At 32.6% G+C, this 16,910-nt stretch overlaps 2 protein-coding genes across 2 annotated transcripts; one reads left to right on the forward strand and one right to left on the reverse strand.

The window, feature by feature from the left end:
* Positions 1 to 4,267: 4,267 nt before the first annotated feature.
* LOC145603435 (zinc finger CCCH domain-containing protein ZFN-like) lies at positions 4,268 to 10,172 on the forward strand. Its single transcript, XM_081659343.1, has 7 exons — positions 4,268 to 4,666; positions 5,700 to 5,872; positions 6,619 to 6,681; positions 8,056 to 8,175; positions 8,297 to 8,584; positions 9,048 to 9,377; positions 9,566 to 10,172. Exons 1-7 carry the CDS (start codon positions 4,546 to 4,548, stop codon positions 9,842 to 9,844), a joined length of 1,374 nt encoding a protein of 457 aa, XP_081515469.1. The 5' UTR covers positions 4,268 to 4,545; the 3' UTR covers positions 9,845 to 10,172.
* Positions 10,173 to 10,396: 224 nt separating this feature from the next.
* On the reverse strand, positions 10,397 to 11,521 carry LOC145606226 (uncharacterized). Its single transcript, XM_081662266.1, has one exon. It carries the CDS (start codon positions 11,519 to 11,521, stop codon positions 10,397 to 10,399), a length of 1,125 nt encoding a protein of 374 aa, XP_081518392.1.
* Positions 11,522 to 16,910: the final 5,389 nt, after the last annotated feature.

Here is a 16,910-nt window from a genome sequence, read left to right on the forward strand (position 1 = left end):
TATGTCAACCGATACTATGCTAAACATATTGAGTTATTGACCTTAATTTTAACATAGTGATCTTTATTATTAACGTGTTAGGTCGAAATATTGGATACTAATAACTACAAAAGGGTTCGCAATGAAACGTATCTTTAGCCTGTTGGACCCTAATCATACCTTGTATGAAATACAAAGCCAAAACTTCTATAATTTGTTTATAAAGCTTTATAATAATGGTCATAGAAAGCCAAGTAAATTCTACAGTATAGGTTAAAAGCTTACTCTCCCTCTTTAAGTCTCCAACTTCATCATCAGTCAAAAAATAGAAAGGGATGGAAAGGCTTTTAGAATAGGCTACCCATACTCATCAATTAGCTACGGAGTAGCTCGTTATTAGTGTTGATTTTGTCATTACCAATTTGATTAATTCATGCAAATATGATTAGAACAGAAGTTTATGGTAGTTAATTTAATTGTTTGTCCACTTGTCAATTTGTCATAGTGAATTAGGGATTAAAGGGATATCCATTTTAGAAAATAATATTCTTTCTTTTTTTCGCAATTTGCACGTAGATTGTATTGAACTCATATGTCTTATGCCACAAAACATGGTGTTGTGTAGATAATTTTAAAACACAATGGTTTAGGCGCGGCTAAGAATATGTGTCGTCATGTCGCATCATGCGATGCCTAATTCCTTTTTCACTTGTTTTCATGGTCGATGTGTGCCATCGTACCTCTTTGTGCTTTTAATGTCTAGTGTTGTGTTTTATGTCTTCCTTGTGTCCTATTTTGTTGTGTTGTGTCATAGGTCAACTCGACCTAGTGTCATCTTTAGTGTGGATGGTTGATTGGGTATGTGAATCGTAATGAATTAGTATAAACTATTTCGAAGTTTTTTATAGCCTTGAAGTGTACAATATTAATTGCGTAAATATGGATATTATTACCTATAGTTTTACTGTTTTAGTAGTGTAATATAATGAGTTACAGAAGTGGAAATGCTTTGCTTTTTAGTCCATTTTAGTGTTTTTTTTTAAAAAAAAAAAATTATGTTCTTGTAGTGCAATCTAGCAAATATGTATGGAGTATAGCTAGGGTAATTAATTATACTTTCAATTTCAAACTATAATTGTTATGCTTAATTGTCGTAAATTCACAAGCCAATCAAAACGTGATTGAAATTGGTTAAAAACGAATCTTCTTTTTCTCTATATATATTCCTCTTTAGTTCCTCTTATTTAACTTTGCGCTAATCAACAAATTACTACTACTGGTAATTTAAATTTAGTTTTTATTTGAATTATACTCTTATAATCCCATATTTATGAAACCACACGTAGCTGCTTATAATGATTCTTTAGTTTCGTGACTTTGTAAGCTGTGCAAATTCTTTGATTGGCTTGTGAATTGAAATATGGTTCATGTCCTTCATGGTTGTTCATTTTGAAAAGAGTTCAAAAAAGAGCATTGGTATGCATGGAATATATTTGATTCCGATTATATGTATCATATGATTGTCACGAGTTATCACATGATATCACATTGTTACTCGATTAAGGTAGCAGCACGACGATGATGTTGGTGGATATTAATTAATTAGGTTGTTGGAATGAAACAACTTTATACGGTCTGGTCGGCCGGTAGTTGAATGATCAAAAATGGTTTTGAAAACAAATATGGTCATATGAGCAATAATGTCAAATTTGTTGATTTCCTTTTTTCCCCTTTCTTTTGGAAATATATTGGACTCATTAATTTTATATATTTCCATTTCAAGATCACCTACACTCTCACTAGATTAGTGATTGTTATGCAATGTGTAAAGTGTTTTTATAATGTAACTTTCTCATTTTGAAAGGTATAAACACATGAAAACTTTTGTACTACTTCTTTTATTTTTCTTTATTGCTAAATACAAGTACTAACTAACATTTGTTTGTGAATGATCTAAATACTTTTATTTTATTTTCTTTTGAAGAATTCTACGGAGTACATTATTTTGGAATAGAACCAATATTATCAAGCCAACAAAGCTATTAAATGCAGTCAAAATAATGAGCAATTACATTTTTATGTTAAAAAGTTCATTACCTTATGTTAAAATGTCACTCTGAAAATGTGATAAAATACAGTCAATGATTTTACTAGCCAAGTAAAATTATAAAATTCTCAGTTCTAGAACTTTTAGTAACCTATTACATTTAGACACGTGATCTTATTACAAAATTAAATAAAATAATAAAATACAGATTATAGAATATCATGAAAACAGGAGACACCTGTACAAGGTAAAATTAAATTTTTTTTTTTTTTTTAAAAAAAAAAAAAAAAAAAAAAGAGAGTAGATTTTGCGAATGAGGTCCGATATCCGCGGTACCTGGTCCAAATAGTCCCTTATATTCTCTATTTTAATTTTCCCTTTAATAATAAAATGAGTAGAGTATTTTGCAAACGCCATTACAAGTGTCCACGTGTCCAAATTAAGCATGATTAAGTGTAAACGTCAACCTTAAAAAGTAATAAAAGTACTGTATTATACGCAAAGTGTCGTTAATCAAATTAAGTCACCTCTACGTTTGTTTTAAAGAGGATCTTTTGTCTCCCCAACACAAGCTTTTAATCGTATATAATGCTAATATATTTCCAGCATTAAGCTTTGTTTCTCTTCACATATGCCACTTTTTAGCTTAATTATTTATGTCCAAAATCACTATAATATAGCTTAATTCTAGTCTTCTTATTTTTACTTCACATTTTTAGTCAAAGTATTCCAACTATTTTGAAACGGTGGTGAAAGTATTTAATAAGTGAAATACTGATAAAGAGTACATGGTCTTAGTTGAGGAAAAAAGAGCCTATCTATGTCTAAATCATTTATATGAAATATCAAAGAAAATGCATTGTGACTATATGAGTGGAAGTGGTGCAACTTTTATAGTAGAATGAAAGTGACGATTATCATAACTTGCCATCAAATACAATGCTTGTTTTACCTCTCTTGACATTGGTGATTGAAAAGGACATAGTCAAAGAAACATAAATCTATCTTACTCTCAAATTCTCAATCATTTATCAAGTGATTGTATGAAAACTAATTGGTATTAGTATAACTTGCACTTCAAACTTGTGCTTGGTTGAGTTGATTTTTGACTATCTATATATGGTTTAATTCTTTATGAAAAAAGAAAATACTCTAAATTTAGTGGATGTAATGCAATAAGACAATTTCTTTATTGAGTATGTTTTTTGGGAGGTAGGATTCGCTATGATTTTTTTTTGACACATTATACCCATTGCATAAGTGCTATGTAGTCGAGTAACTTCTAACTTTAGACTCAATTTACTAATTGTATACTTCATTAAACATTAGAAATGTCATAATGGCAAGACAGTAAGTTATGGACATAAATCCGTAATCAATGTGATGTTGTGCAACCTTTTAGATTCTTCATTTAGCAATAAACAGAAAAAAGATTTCTTATTCTTTATGCCCTCCTCATTTTGAGCTTAATTTAATATCAAAAAGTACAAATAAATCTCAAAAAAAATATTGTAACTGTATTAGACAATACATCTTACCTGGAAGGCTGGAACGTAGTTTCACAATTAAAGATGAAACAAAGGGTGCACTCAATTGATACAAATACGAGCAATACAATGTAACTTATCGGTAACTACTTTTACACATTAAGCCCATGATGAGTCAAAAATCAACATGACAACCCAATCTATATCACCATTTCACCACAAGTCCACAACGTAAATCAAAATCTTCGACATAATTCTTAATTTTCTACATATAAATGACACAACATTACGAAACATAACCAACCTTAAATAATTATTCGACCATTAAAGATTCATTTACTCACCATATTAACCAACGAGTGACTTTATCATAAATTCTCACTAAAATACTTCCTTTTTTAGGAAGTGTATTCACTATTCGTCTATTCTACAAACCTTTGTGTTACACGAGTTAAAAAAAAAACACAAGTGCACAATGATTAAAAAGGGGATGTCGACCGTCAACCAAACGCGTCCTTACAAAAACAGTACACTCTACCCTCTACCATTACACAGCGCGTAAACCCCACTCATACTCTCACGCGCGTCAAATAACCGTTTTTTACGCAGGTAAAAAACACCAAAAATTTAATTTCTTCCCAAAAAAAAAAAAAATAACAACAATAATAATTAAAAAAAAAAAAGAAAATAGAAAATAGAGTTGTATAGGAAAAAAAATGGTTGGTTTTTATTCTCCCTCTTCTTTTTTCCCTACACTCTGTATTTTGTGGAGGAGAGAGAACTAGATTTTTCCCCACTTTCCTTTTTTCCCAAACAACTTTCTCTCTCTTCTTTTTCTTCTCTTTGTTTTTTAAAAAAATTTATTTTATATTTTTTGGGGTTTTAATTACTAAATTATTTGACATTTAATAAAATAATGAGATTTTGTATTGGAGAAGAAAGAAGAAGAAGTAAATAGCAGTAGTGTTGTTGATGATTATTTGATGATTATTTGATGATGATGAAGAATTGAATGGAGTTAGTGTTGAAACGATGGCGTTTCGAGAAGTTAGTGTTGTTGTTGATGATGATGATGATGATGGAGCTGTAATCCCCATTTCTAGACCTTCTGCTGTTGCTGTTAATTCTGGATCATCCTCTCTTTTAGATGAAGGTTTTTTTATTTTCTTGGAGTTTGTCAAATGCTGTATTATATTATTGGTGATTGTTTTTTTGTAATTGTGCTTATTTAATTATCTGGGGTTTTTAAATATATATATATATATATATATTTTTTTTTTTAATATTTGGGTTTGATCGGATTATTTTAGTGTGAAACCCCTTTTTATTTTCATGGGTTCTAATGTTTTTTTTTTTTAAAAATGTGAAATTGAGAATTTTGGTTACTTGTTATAATTCTTACATAATTCAATTATTGGGTTAATCGGCATTTTGGTTTTTTAATTTATAATATTGATTTTTATTAGTATATGATAAGTAGTTTGGGGAATTGGGTTTGATCGGTAGTGAAATTGGGTAAATGGGTTTGATAATGTATGTTTTCCAAAATTGAATAATTGGGAAAAATGATTGGGAAAATGGGCATTTTTATTTTTTTTGCTTTATTTAATTTTTTGGGGTTGCGGAGAATTGAAGCCACTTGATATGCTTTATGGAATATGAGTCACTAAAATTGTAGTACTTTTGATAAATGTGGATGACATTTTTGATAACATAACATTTCTTGGTTTGTAAATGTATATGGGTTTGTCCTTTTTGATCATAACTATCTATCTTGAAGAAGGCCTTAGTTGGATGTTTATAATCAACAATTTCTATGGATATTAGTGTTTGGCGCTAATTACTCCGTATAATCCTCTAAACGTACTAGAATTAACCTTTAAAACTTGATGTTTTTGTGTTGGATGCTTCGGATGTGTCTGGTTTTTCATGATTAGCTTGAGTGTTACGGATTTTGACAGTGTATGTCTTCTCATGATGGTTTAAAGGTGGAATGTTTGTTTAGGATTCCATGTGAAATATGTACGTTGAATGTTGCTTTCGTTGTCCCCCATTCGCAGTTTGTGATTTAGGTTTTGTATATAGCTTGAATTTGCAAAAGTTTTTACTAAAGCAACTTGTTTCTTGTTGTCAAATTGCAAAAGACTTGTTTTGTATTTCTTTATGAATAATTATTAATATTTCAGATTCAATGTGGCCTGTAAATATGAGATCTTCTGAAGCATTGGATACTGGAATTTATCCTCCTGGACCTTATCCTGAGCGTGAAGGGGAACCAGATTGTTCCTTTTATCTCAGAACAGGACTTTGTAGATTTGGTTCGACATGCCGCTTCAATCATCCTTCTAATAGAAAGCTAGTAAGTTCTGGCACGCACTGTGTAGAAACATAACATGCTACTTGCAAATCTTTGACTGTACTTGTCTCTTACTTTCTGCTGTCTTCAGATTCTTGTTGCTCCGTTTTGTTTACGTTGATATCATAGGCATGCTAGCATGTAGGTTAATGAAAAAAGGTTATTAACAAGATCACAAGAATAACTTTATGAAGATTTCTGTGTAGATATTGCTGGGACAAAATCATGATGCCTAAAGTCAGGGGTTAGATTTGGTTTCCTTAATTAGAGACTTAAGGGTTTGTTTCATCATCATCGTGTCAATGTTGTTGGGCATACAAATGCTTTGGGATGTAAACTCTTTCGTAAGAAGTTGTATTTTTCAGCAATGTTTAAAATTTCTGAATCATTTCCTCCACCTCATACTCTTACAAGCCAATTTTTTCTCTTCTGCCACATTTTTTTTTGTTTCTATTTGATATGATTTGACATTGCTATCTGGATTGCCAAATCTCCACTTCAACTTCGTCCCGAAAGTAAGTGTCTTACCTCTCAATGGAATATCATTATGAGGAAAATGAGCAGAATAAGTTTTCATTACAAGAGCTGTTCAAATTGGTGCTTAAATAGGGTTGTGTACAGTAATTGCTTTACATTTCAAAGTTGGAAGTGTGTAGTACTTTTGTTTTGATATTTCCTTTTTTTCATAAATGTCTTACTCTTGCAAGTATGTGTGTTTGATGAATTTGATAGATTTTATTGTACAACAGGCTCTCGCCACTGCAAGAATGAAGGGGGAGTTTCCAGAAAGGACCGGTCAACCTGAATGCCAGGCATGAATATATCTTCCATTTGTTCTATGCTATTTATTCATTTATAATTTAGATTAGGTATTGATGCTCTGGAACTCCCTTGAGGATTTTTATTTGTACTGATTGACCTCTCATTAGATTCTGGCGAGTGGTGGTTTGTGTAGAGTTTATGATTGTTACATCTTACATGTAATAGAAATGTGAAATTCCAAACATAGCTCGAAATGCCAATGCTTATTCAATCAATGTGTCCGCAATGCTGTTAGGCATATCTACCTCTTGGTGATCATTTGGAAACCGTGTCAACTCAGGGCTCTACACTGCTCGCTACATTTTTTGTTTGGCTATCCATTAAATGTTCTGGAGTGGAACTTTACTTCAACCTGGATTGCATGAGTGTTTCAGCTAGCTACCTCAATAAGTGACATTGTAGCTTCCAACTGAGATTTATTTAGGATAGACTTTAGTTCTAAGCTGCTACTGAATAGCACTTGGTAGTGAAATAAATTTTGAATGGCTGATGAAGAATCTTGATTAAGGAGCTCATATGCGCAGGACTGATGACATATAGCCAACTTTTATAATATCCTTTAACTTAGAATCCTCAGTTGCCCAAAAAAGGTGTATGGTGAATCAAAAGGAAAAAAAAAATTAAGATTTAATGTGTGAAATATATGAATACTTTGATGTCTCCAGATGTGAGATATAGGCTGGACACTAGGAGGTCCCAAGAAACTGACATGAATATTTGTTTGGCATGATCTTTGTTCATTGGAATGGATTGGATGAGTTCAATATAAGATTGTTAGATTGGACAGATTTGGGTTACTGAACATGTCACCGATAGGTGTATACATATTGTTGACGTGTTTCCTTGTTATTTCTTTGGCATGTAATACTCAAAACAAGTTGCCTGACACAACATTATGTGCCATTTTGTTCACCTGAAAAACTTAGATAGATGCAAATTTTGAGCCACAGAGATATATGCTGTGGCTTGCTTTCAGATCTTGTCTCGATTAGGGATGTGTAAGAAAGGGGATGATTTCTGTAAGTTGTCCTTAATGCTGTCTTTGTAATAATTGAATCACAGGAATATTTAAGCGTTAAATTTCCCTTTTCTTGAAAAGTCAAGCATTATACATGATATCTTGATGGCAGCAAAGAAGATAATGAACTGAGAAAGTGCTAGTATGATCGTGGATTATCATGGTGGAATTTTTTGAAGTCTGAGCTGAAGTGAAAACTGCCGTTGAATAACTTTTGTGCCTCCTCTCTCTTTCTTGTTCACAGATAGAACTCTCAATAAGACCTTGGGTATTTTGTGTGTAGTCTTTTCGAATGTTATTTTTTTTTCTTCTTATATAATTTTTATGTGCTGCTTCAACTTCTCAGTACTACTTGAAGACTGGAACATGCAAGTTTGGAGCAACGTGCAAATTTAATCATCCTAAAGACAAAGCTGGGATTGCTGGAAGAGTACCTGTAAATGTCTTAGGATACCCGCTTCGCCCGGTAAAATTTATTGCTTGGACTCATGGTCTTGATTTCATTTTATTTCCATTTTAAGAAAACTGATTTATAAGATCCGAAACATAATAAATTAGTTTCTTATTATTTTCTTTTTGTTTAACAGAATGAACCTGAGTGTGCATACTATTTAAGAACCGGACAATGTAAATTTGGGAGTACATGCAAGTTCCACCACCCTCAGCCATCTGCTTCTTTCCGCGGTTCTTCTGTGTATCCACCTGTTCAGTCTCCGACAACTCCTGGTCAGCAGTCATATCCAGGAGGATTAACAAATTGGTCTTTGTCTAGAGCCTCAATTATTCCTAGTCCACGTTGGCAAGGTCCTTCAAGTTACACACCTTTGATCCTTCCACAAGGAGTGGTTTCAGTTCCAGGATGGAATGCCTATATGGTAATCTTTGCTACTAGCCTTTTTAACTATTTGTTGATTAAGAAGTAGTTATAACAGTAAGATCCAAACTTTTCTAAATAGCTGGCATTTTAATGGAAAAAGGTTGTCAAAAAGAATAAGGCTTTGTTCTATTTGACTTTTGTTGTTTTAAGATTCCAAACTTTTCTTATTTGAACTTGTTTTGTCTGAGTTCATTTGAAATTTGATTTTATGTTGTCTGATTAAGTCAAATAAGTCAAACTGAGGTGGGCTTAATCAGTGATGGACCAGCATGTTGTTGGGTTCTGATTAGAAGCATCCTTTGCCATTCTTCATAATTATTCATGTTATTTAGAATTTGCTGCATAGTTAAGTTTCTTGAGAATTTATGTCTACAAGTGTCAGCTGCCAATGTCATTTTTAATTTTGATGAAAAGCATGGAACTTTATATTATTTGTATTACACGTCTTCTTTGTTACTTAGGGTCAGATGGGTTCAGTTTCGTCTCCTGAAGGACAGCAGCAGACATCAGGAAACAGTCCTGGCTATGGGACTGCACGTCAGAGTGATTCTGCAGTTGCTGCTTCTCAGGGGGCATATTCTTCATATCGCTCTGGATCTATCCCTTTGGGTTACTATGCGCTTCAGAGAGACAATGTTTTCCCTGAGAGGCCTGGACAACCTGAATGTCAATACTACATGAAGACTGGTGATTGTAAGTTTGGCGCAGTTTGTCGGTTTCATCATCCCAGAGAAAGATTAGTTCCAGCTCCCGACTGCCTCTTAAGTGCTTTGGGCTTGCCATTGCGTCCGGTAGGTTGCACTTCTCCTTTAAAGTTTCTTTTGAAATAATCTTTGTAATATATTTTTCTCCATTGGCATTTGACAAAACTTGTCAAGTTTATTTTACTGGCCCTGTGGGATTATCTACATCTAACAAATGCCTTCTTTCTGAATGCTCCTGCATTGCTAATCGTATTTCATGTCTATTGTTTTCACAGGGAGAACCTTTGTGCATATTTTACTCTCGTTATGGTATATGCAAATTCGGTCCAAACTGCAAGTTTGATCATCCAATGGGAATTTTTGCATACAATGTCTCTCCTACATCTACTGATGCCTCTGCTATGCGGCGTTATCTGGGATCATCATCAGCAGCAGGCTTAACATTGACATCAGAAGGGCTGGTTGAATCAGGCACAGGGAAGAACCGGAGGCTCTCTTTGTCAGAAACGAGGGACTTGCAGTCCGGTGATGATGATGTCGAAACTGATAGATAAAGCTTAAGCTTCCTCCTAAATAGAAGCTTGATGGGTTGACTCCCCTTTTTGCAATCTTTTGCGGCATTAAGAGGAGCTTACCTGTAAATTCATTTTCCGATTGCTGAAGATGTACAGCTTTCCCTTCATGTTTAAGTTGATTATATACTTACAGATTCTCTGGAAAAAAAAAAAAAAAAGGATGTATTACAGCCGAGAGTTTTGGCCGCCCCTCCCCTACTCCTTCATGTGCTGTAAATCTGAAATTATTGTCACATTTGGTGAAATCATTGTGAACAATTGATCACCTTCTCTGTTATGAAAAACCTTTGAAATTATCCTTGCAGAATTTCCGAGTTTTTATTTTATTATTATCGTAATACAGATATTTCTAATAGATCTAAGAATAAAAAGAGAGATTACATTACTTATAATAAGTTTCAGGGGAAATATTAGCTTGACAATGAAATCAAATCTTTGGAAAATTTCCATATTTAACAACAAATTAGAAGTTCAATAATAATACAAAACACAGCAACTTTTTAATCCTAGCTAAAGAATTGTAAGATTAAACTACCTAATCTTAATAGGTTTTTGCCCATCAATAGAGCAAGGGCGAATAGTTGTGGAGAAGGAATTAAATCTTAGTTTTAAGCTAGAACTATGTCCATACTTGTAAATGTTCTCTAACTTGCGGTATTTTTCGCCCACCAAATAATACCTATAAATATTGCCCTCTAAATCAGCAAAAATCAAATGCTTCTCCAAGATAGTAAAGCTGTCTGTCCATCTTGAATCTTCAATGCACAAATCATCCTCAATGTGTATGCTTGACAACCTACGCCAAGAACTCGATTTCTTTTCCTTAGATGACGATGTAGTCTTGTGCTCAAGCACCCATATTGTGATCAAGTTATCGAAACACTTTACCAAACAAATGGAATCAAACCAAGAGTTGCCTTCCTTCCGCTCCCATCCAAACACACGAAAGCAACCAATATCTAAGTAACCTTCATGATTTTCGGGCAATGCTATATCCCTTGTAGTCCTATTTTCGACATCATAATGAAATACATGAGGACTACAACCTTCGGCTAGGATGTACAAACCATCTTCACAACAAACTTGATAATCAAAGTTTAAATCTCCGCCTTTTGTTTTAATGTTTTCGCTTATGAGAATCCACTCGCCTTCCTCTAACATGTACACATCATATCCGCTACTCCATTCTTCCAAATCATGTTCATTAAACAACAATAGAGTACAATCCAAAGGAAATTTTGTACTTTTCTTACCAAAAACATTACCACATACTAATGCAACTTTTAATACCCCATTGTCTTGAAGTCTCTTAGCCAAGTCCTCACTAGGCAACTTCAAAGGCACCCAAGTCCTCGTCGAGGGGTTGCACAAGAATAATTCGGTTGGCTTACTAGAATCAATTGTTCTACATAGAATTAAACCATTGTTTGATGCTAAGATACGACCTTTGTCCACTAAAAACATGATGGAATCCTTAGGAACACCTGTGTAGGAACGATTTTCAGGTAAGAAGCAAATGTGTAATTTTTGAACTCTATATCTTAAACTTGAATCTTCTTGAATGATCAAAGACTCCTCCGCTTTCATGCACGAGTTGTGGCTTTGTTTCTTTGCAAAATGTGTTTCGGAAAGGTACTCTAGTGTTGACTTTGCCATGGTTGACAATCTGTATAAGGGTTTGGCAGATAACCATGACATGGTCTCGTATATTTCTCCATTAAAAGACATGTTTATTTGTGACTATGTATGACGTATATTTTCTTTTTTGAGCAAGAAAACCAAAATATTGTATAGCTTATAGGATACAATATATTTCTTATGACTACAATCTAATGGTTTACCTTGGAAGACAAGGTTTTGACTAGTGTATTTTTTTTTTGGACAAATCGATTTACTAAACCTCCTTTTTTGTAGTTCCCTAGGATGATTAATTGTGAAGCATATTGCATACATGGAGCATTTATAAATGTAAGAACAATAGTTAGTTTAGGATTATAGTTGCAAATTTTAAACCTCTTAGAATTAGGAGAAGGGTTTAGGAAATACCTCCTTTTTTTTTTTTTGAGGAAAAGGAAAGTTTTCCTAAAATAAAGGCATTAGGTTAAAAATACATCAAATTAACATATATATTTTGAGATAAACAAAAAAGTTTGATCTAATGATCTATATTACGAGTGTAGTATATTACACCACTTATTTTTATACACAAACTTTAAAAAAAATCGGGTGTACAATAATTATTGTACATCCATTATAAAGATAGACTAAATTGATCAAAAGTTACCCCTGAAATAAATAAAAGTTACCCTAATATGCATAAAAGTAATCCAATACAAATAAAAATTGTTAGTAAAGAATCACATTTTAAATGACTAAAAATCAATTATTAGTGATTGAATGTAATTAAATTACCATTATAAAACTTTTATTATTGTCTATTTATATAAAAATTGTATTATGTTTAAAGTTACCCAAAAAAAGGCAAAAAGTTACCCTAAAATTAGATAAAAGTTTGTACAGTAAAATTAGTGTAAACCGGGTGTATACAAAAGTTTTTGATTTTTATAATTGTCAAGTTTTGTTATCCGTTTTCTTTCTTTCTTGTTTTAACTTCGTATATTATTTAATTATCCGTTTTCTTTCTTTCCTTTTTTTTTAACTTTCTTTCATGTTGAGGGCTTGAGGCGAGCTGCCATAGTGCCATGCTAGCTAAGTGCAGTTGTTTGTTCGTCTGCTAAATTTAGGAGATTGTGTGCGGAGTAGAGTAGTAGACCATAAGTGTACATTGGGATGGGACTAGATGAAAGTAGGGGTTTATTGGGCTTAGGCCTCTACCAGACTATGAGTCTATTCCATTTGGTCTTGAATCGGATACCCGTACTAATTTTATATACACGCGGTTTACAATAATACTCTCATACACTACACTATAATGTGTTTTTATCCAATTTGTAATATTACTAGTAATATACAAGTTTTTCCAACTAATTGACATATATATCAAACAACATTTACTACTCCCTCCGTCCCTAAATTACATTCCTCTTTCTCTCTATTATGTGAGGAATAAATGCTAGAAAGAGGAATGTAATTTAGGGACGGAGGGAGTACATCTTATTAAAAAATTCAAAACGTGTTAACTAATAAAGAACGGAGGAAGTTATTTTTTTATTTTGTAAAAATTGAATATTGGTGACAAGTGACAAAGTGTTGATTAATTCAGATACTACTATAATAACACTCTTGTAAGGTCTTTCAAATGGAAAGGACATCTTACTATAATTTCAATTGGATTGGCAATATTTGCAAAAACAAATAAACTCCAAATTAACTTATTATAAGTATGATAGATGCCTTAATCAAGATGTGATTTGATAAGATTTGATATATGCTCCTCAAATCAGAGTTTTAATTTCTTGTAAATCCATGATCAATAATGCTAAAGTAGGGTCCAATTGTCAAACTAGTACAAAAAGAGAAAATAGGAGGTAGATAAAAAAAAAATAATCATTAAACACCTCTCTCATTTTGACACGTGTCATAATTAATAGGTAATGCAAGAATATGGTGCTCCAAATAATGATATTGATAATCATAATAAATCCACACAGTTGTAATGTAGGACATGATTACCCCACAACTTTATTGCAAATTCCACACATCTCCCTCATGTTTTTATTTAATTTTAATTTTCATTATTTAAATTTATAATTTATAAATTATTTATTTATGGAGTATTTGAAAATAATTTTCTCTACAAAATTCACTCAGTCACAGAGTACTTCTCATTCCACTGTACACACTCTCAAGTCTCAACCTCTTGAGATCATCACCATTAAAACCCCCAACTCCCCCAAATTATAAAACCCTAATTTGTCAAACAATTTATTAGATTCATGTGAATTCACTGCCCAACTTCCACCAATTCAATTCATAAACCTTTAAAACCCAATTAAATCTATCTTTCCTTAAACTTTCTCTCTCCAACCCCTTCAAAAACCCTCATTTTTAGATCTGATCAGCAACAAAAATGGCAACTTTTACTACTTTGATTGTTTTCTCTTTAACACTGCTGTTCTTCAATTCCGACAAATTCAAGCTTACCCATGTAAGTTTTCTTGCAAACCCACTTGTAACTTGAGTTTAATTTTTCAGGGTATTTCTCCAATTTTGATTCCCACTTGTAATTTGAGTTTAATTTTTCTGGGGTTTTCTCAAAATTTGATTTTTCTTCTTGCTTTTTTTTAGGCAAATGAATTGTGTACCTCTTCAAATTCTGGGAATATGACAAATGCAATTGAAGAACAGGGGATGAAATTATACCCATTGATTGATAAAGATAGAGTGGAGAAGATGATGGTGATGAATGAAACAAGAAGAAAACTCGGAAGTTTCCAGATTTGTGCACCTTGCACTTGTTGTGGAGCTAAAGGTTATTGCTTACCTTCACCTTGTTGCTATGCTATCAATTGCAACATACCAAATAGGCCCTTTGGATTCTGTTCTTTCACTCCTAAGGTTTGTAATTGCTTTGGTTGCCATATTTAAAACCCCTAAGGGGTTTAACCCGACTCGAATCGGAATTAGTCGGAGTCTAGTAGGCACTGGATTAGTGGTTTATAAAATTAAAAGCCAAAAAAAAATTTACTCCTTAATTTTGGAGGGTCTAAATATGAATCCTGTTAGAAAGTGTGAATGGGAAGAATTTCTGTGTTCTAGCTTTGTCTTTTTTTTATTTTTTTTTACCAATTAATGTTTATTATGCTCATTGTTATTATACTGGGACAGCTATTTCCAGGTAAGGTTTTGCTACTTCTTATGATTTTTGTCAGTCTGTCTGATCAATTTCTTGGGAATTGGGGAAAAAAAAAAGAAAAATTTGACCCTTAAAAAGTTTGATTTTTTAGGGAAAAAAAAAAAAAATTGAAGTAGCAAAAGTTTGCTTGGAAAAAGCAATGACCCAAAGATTTTAGCCCTAGATTAGTTTTATATTAGTAGTAATTGATTAAGGTGCATAGTGGAGATTGTGATTAATGTAATTGTGGATTATACAAGTTTATGATATTTGTTTATGTATTGTTTCTTATTACTTTGATGTTAGAATCTTTGTAGTGGACTAAAAAGAGATTGATTGTAATTATATAGTCCCATTAGTTGACCTTTATTCTCTTGCTTCTTCCCTTTGTTCAATTCTGTTTCTTCTTTTTGTACATTGTTGTCTTTTATAACAAGGTTTTGTCCCATTAGATTATGAAGAAAGTGAGATTATAGCTTAAAGAACAATCTTTAGCTTGTTAAGAAAGTACTTTAGCTTGTCGCGCTCTAAAGAAAGATGTAAATCGTCTCCTAGCCAGGGACGAAACATTATTAGCATCAAATAACACGTAATTTTATCATAAACTCCTTGCTTTAGGTTATATGTATAATGAAACCCTTTAATCAAATTATTTAATGCTTCAATCACAATAAAAACAAAAAATCAACCACAAGATTGAGGGGTCAACTTTATATTTTTTAATTGGAGGGGGACAAGTATTGATATGGTATTAAAGATGTTTTGTTTTATTTGTACTATTGTAAATTATCCAATTGCTTGGAAAAAGTATTGCTTGGAGATGTTCAGTGCTTTGCCTGGTAAACTATTATGCCGTAGTACGAGTATAAGGTAATAAGCGGAGGACAAACATTCATTTCAGATTTTTCAGCAAAATATGTTCATGCTAGATCTATATGAGTAGGTCATTAATGTCAAATCTAAGTGTAAAATTTTATCGCATGTCGCGGTATTCTTTTCTTCCAATGTACAGTAAGAAAAATGAAAAAAGGTTCTAATGTTCTATATATGGACTTTGGGACGTGCTATAAACTTGTTAGTTGTTACCGGTTGCTCCTTTTGTACTTGTACATAGAAAGTGTCTGATTCCAAAACATGAAGCTTACCTTGATCAGTTAAGAACTTGCCTCTTGGCGACCTATGGGATCAAGTTCTATTAGGGACGCTTTGAGAGTGGAATTTCCTTACCTTCTCTTTATGCCCCACTCTCACGATGCTCGATGAAGTGTTTGTCGAATTATTGTGGTATATGTCTATGATGGTGACTAGAGTCATTGTGGTTGCATGAAGTATTGGTGTAGGTGATGGCATTTATGGTTGGATGGGTGGTTCGAGGGAGGGGGGTTTAGGCTTCAAATGACCATACTAAACTAATGTTTCTTTTAATTACATACATTGACTTAGTTTCGGGCTTTGTGCTTTAAATGATTATATTTATAATGAACTCATATTTCAACAAGAGTTTTAATTAATGCAGACTTATTTATAACTTTTATGTTTTCATGCATGAAAAAATATGTAGGAAAGAAGATGGTATGATACTTGGAGCATAGTATTAGTGTATATCGGTTATTTTCTTGAATTGAAATTAACTGAACTTATTAGACTCTAAATAAATAAAAATAAGATGAACAAATTAGGCCTTTAAGTCATCATCACTTTTCCATAAGAAGTACTACAATTTTATTTCATGAACATGGTTAGACAACCAATAATCCTTGTTGATGAATCTATATCTGTTTTTGGTCCAATTTTTATCTATTTGGGCCATGGGATGGCCCATGACAAAGCTCTTATTCAATTTTTCATTGTCACAACTCACAAGGATTGTGACATTCAACTCACTATTTAAGTGCTCTAAATTATCCATTTTATTACTTAATAAAATCTCCACTTTGCTCTAAACAATGGCAAAAATTAAACATCGTGGTCTAAAAAAATCGATTTTGAATTTATGGAATGAAGTCAACCAATTAAGGCAAGACTACTGACAATCCCTTCAAAACCATTTACCTTTTAATTGCTTTCAATTAAAGACATAAAAGGTTTTAGCTCTAGACATCAACAGTGACGACATTTTGAGAGCATCACCATTTAATATTCTATGACCTTTGTGTCACGTTGACTCTAATTTATTATTAGAGGACAATTTCAAAAATATTATGCTGATAGTTGAAGTTCAAGATCGGTTTATATACTTTATTAGTGCAT

The sequence above is a fragment of the Chenopodium album genome, chromosome 22 (genome assembly GCF_948465745.1).
Source record: "Chenopodium album chromosome 22, dcCheAlbu1.1, whole genome shotgun sequence".
Classification (NCBI taxonomy): domain Eukaryota; kingdom Viridiplantae; phylum Streptophyta; class Magnoliopsida; order Caryophyllales; family Amaranthaceae; genus Chenopodium; species Chenopodium album.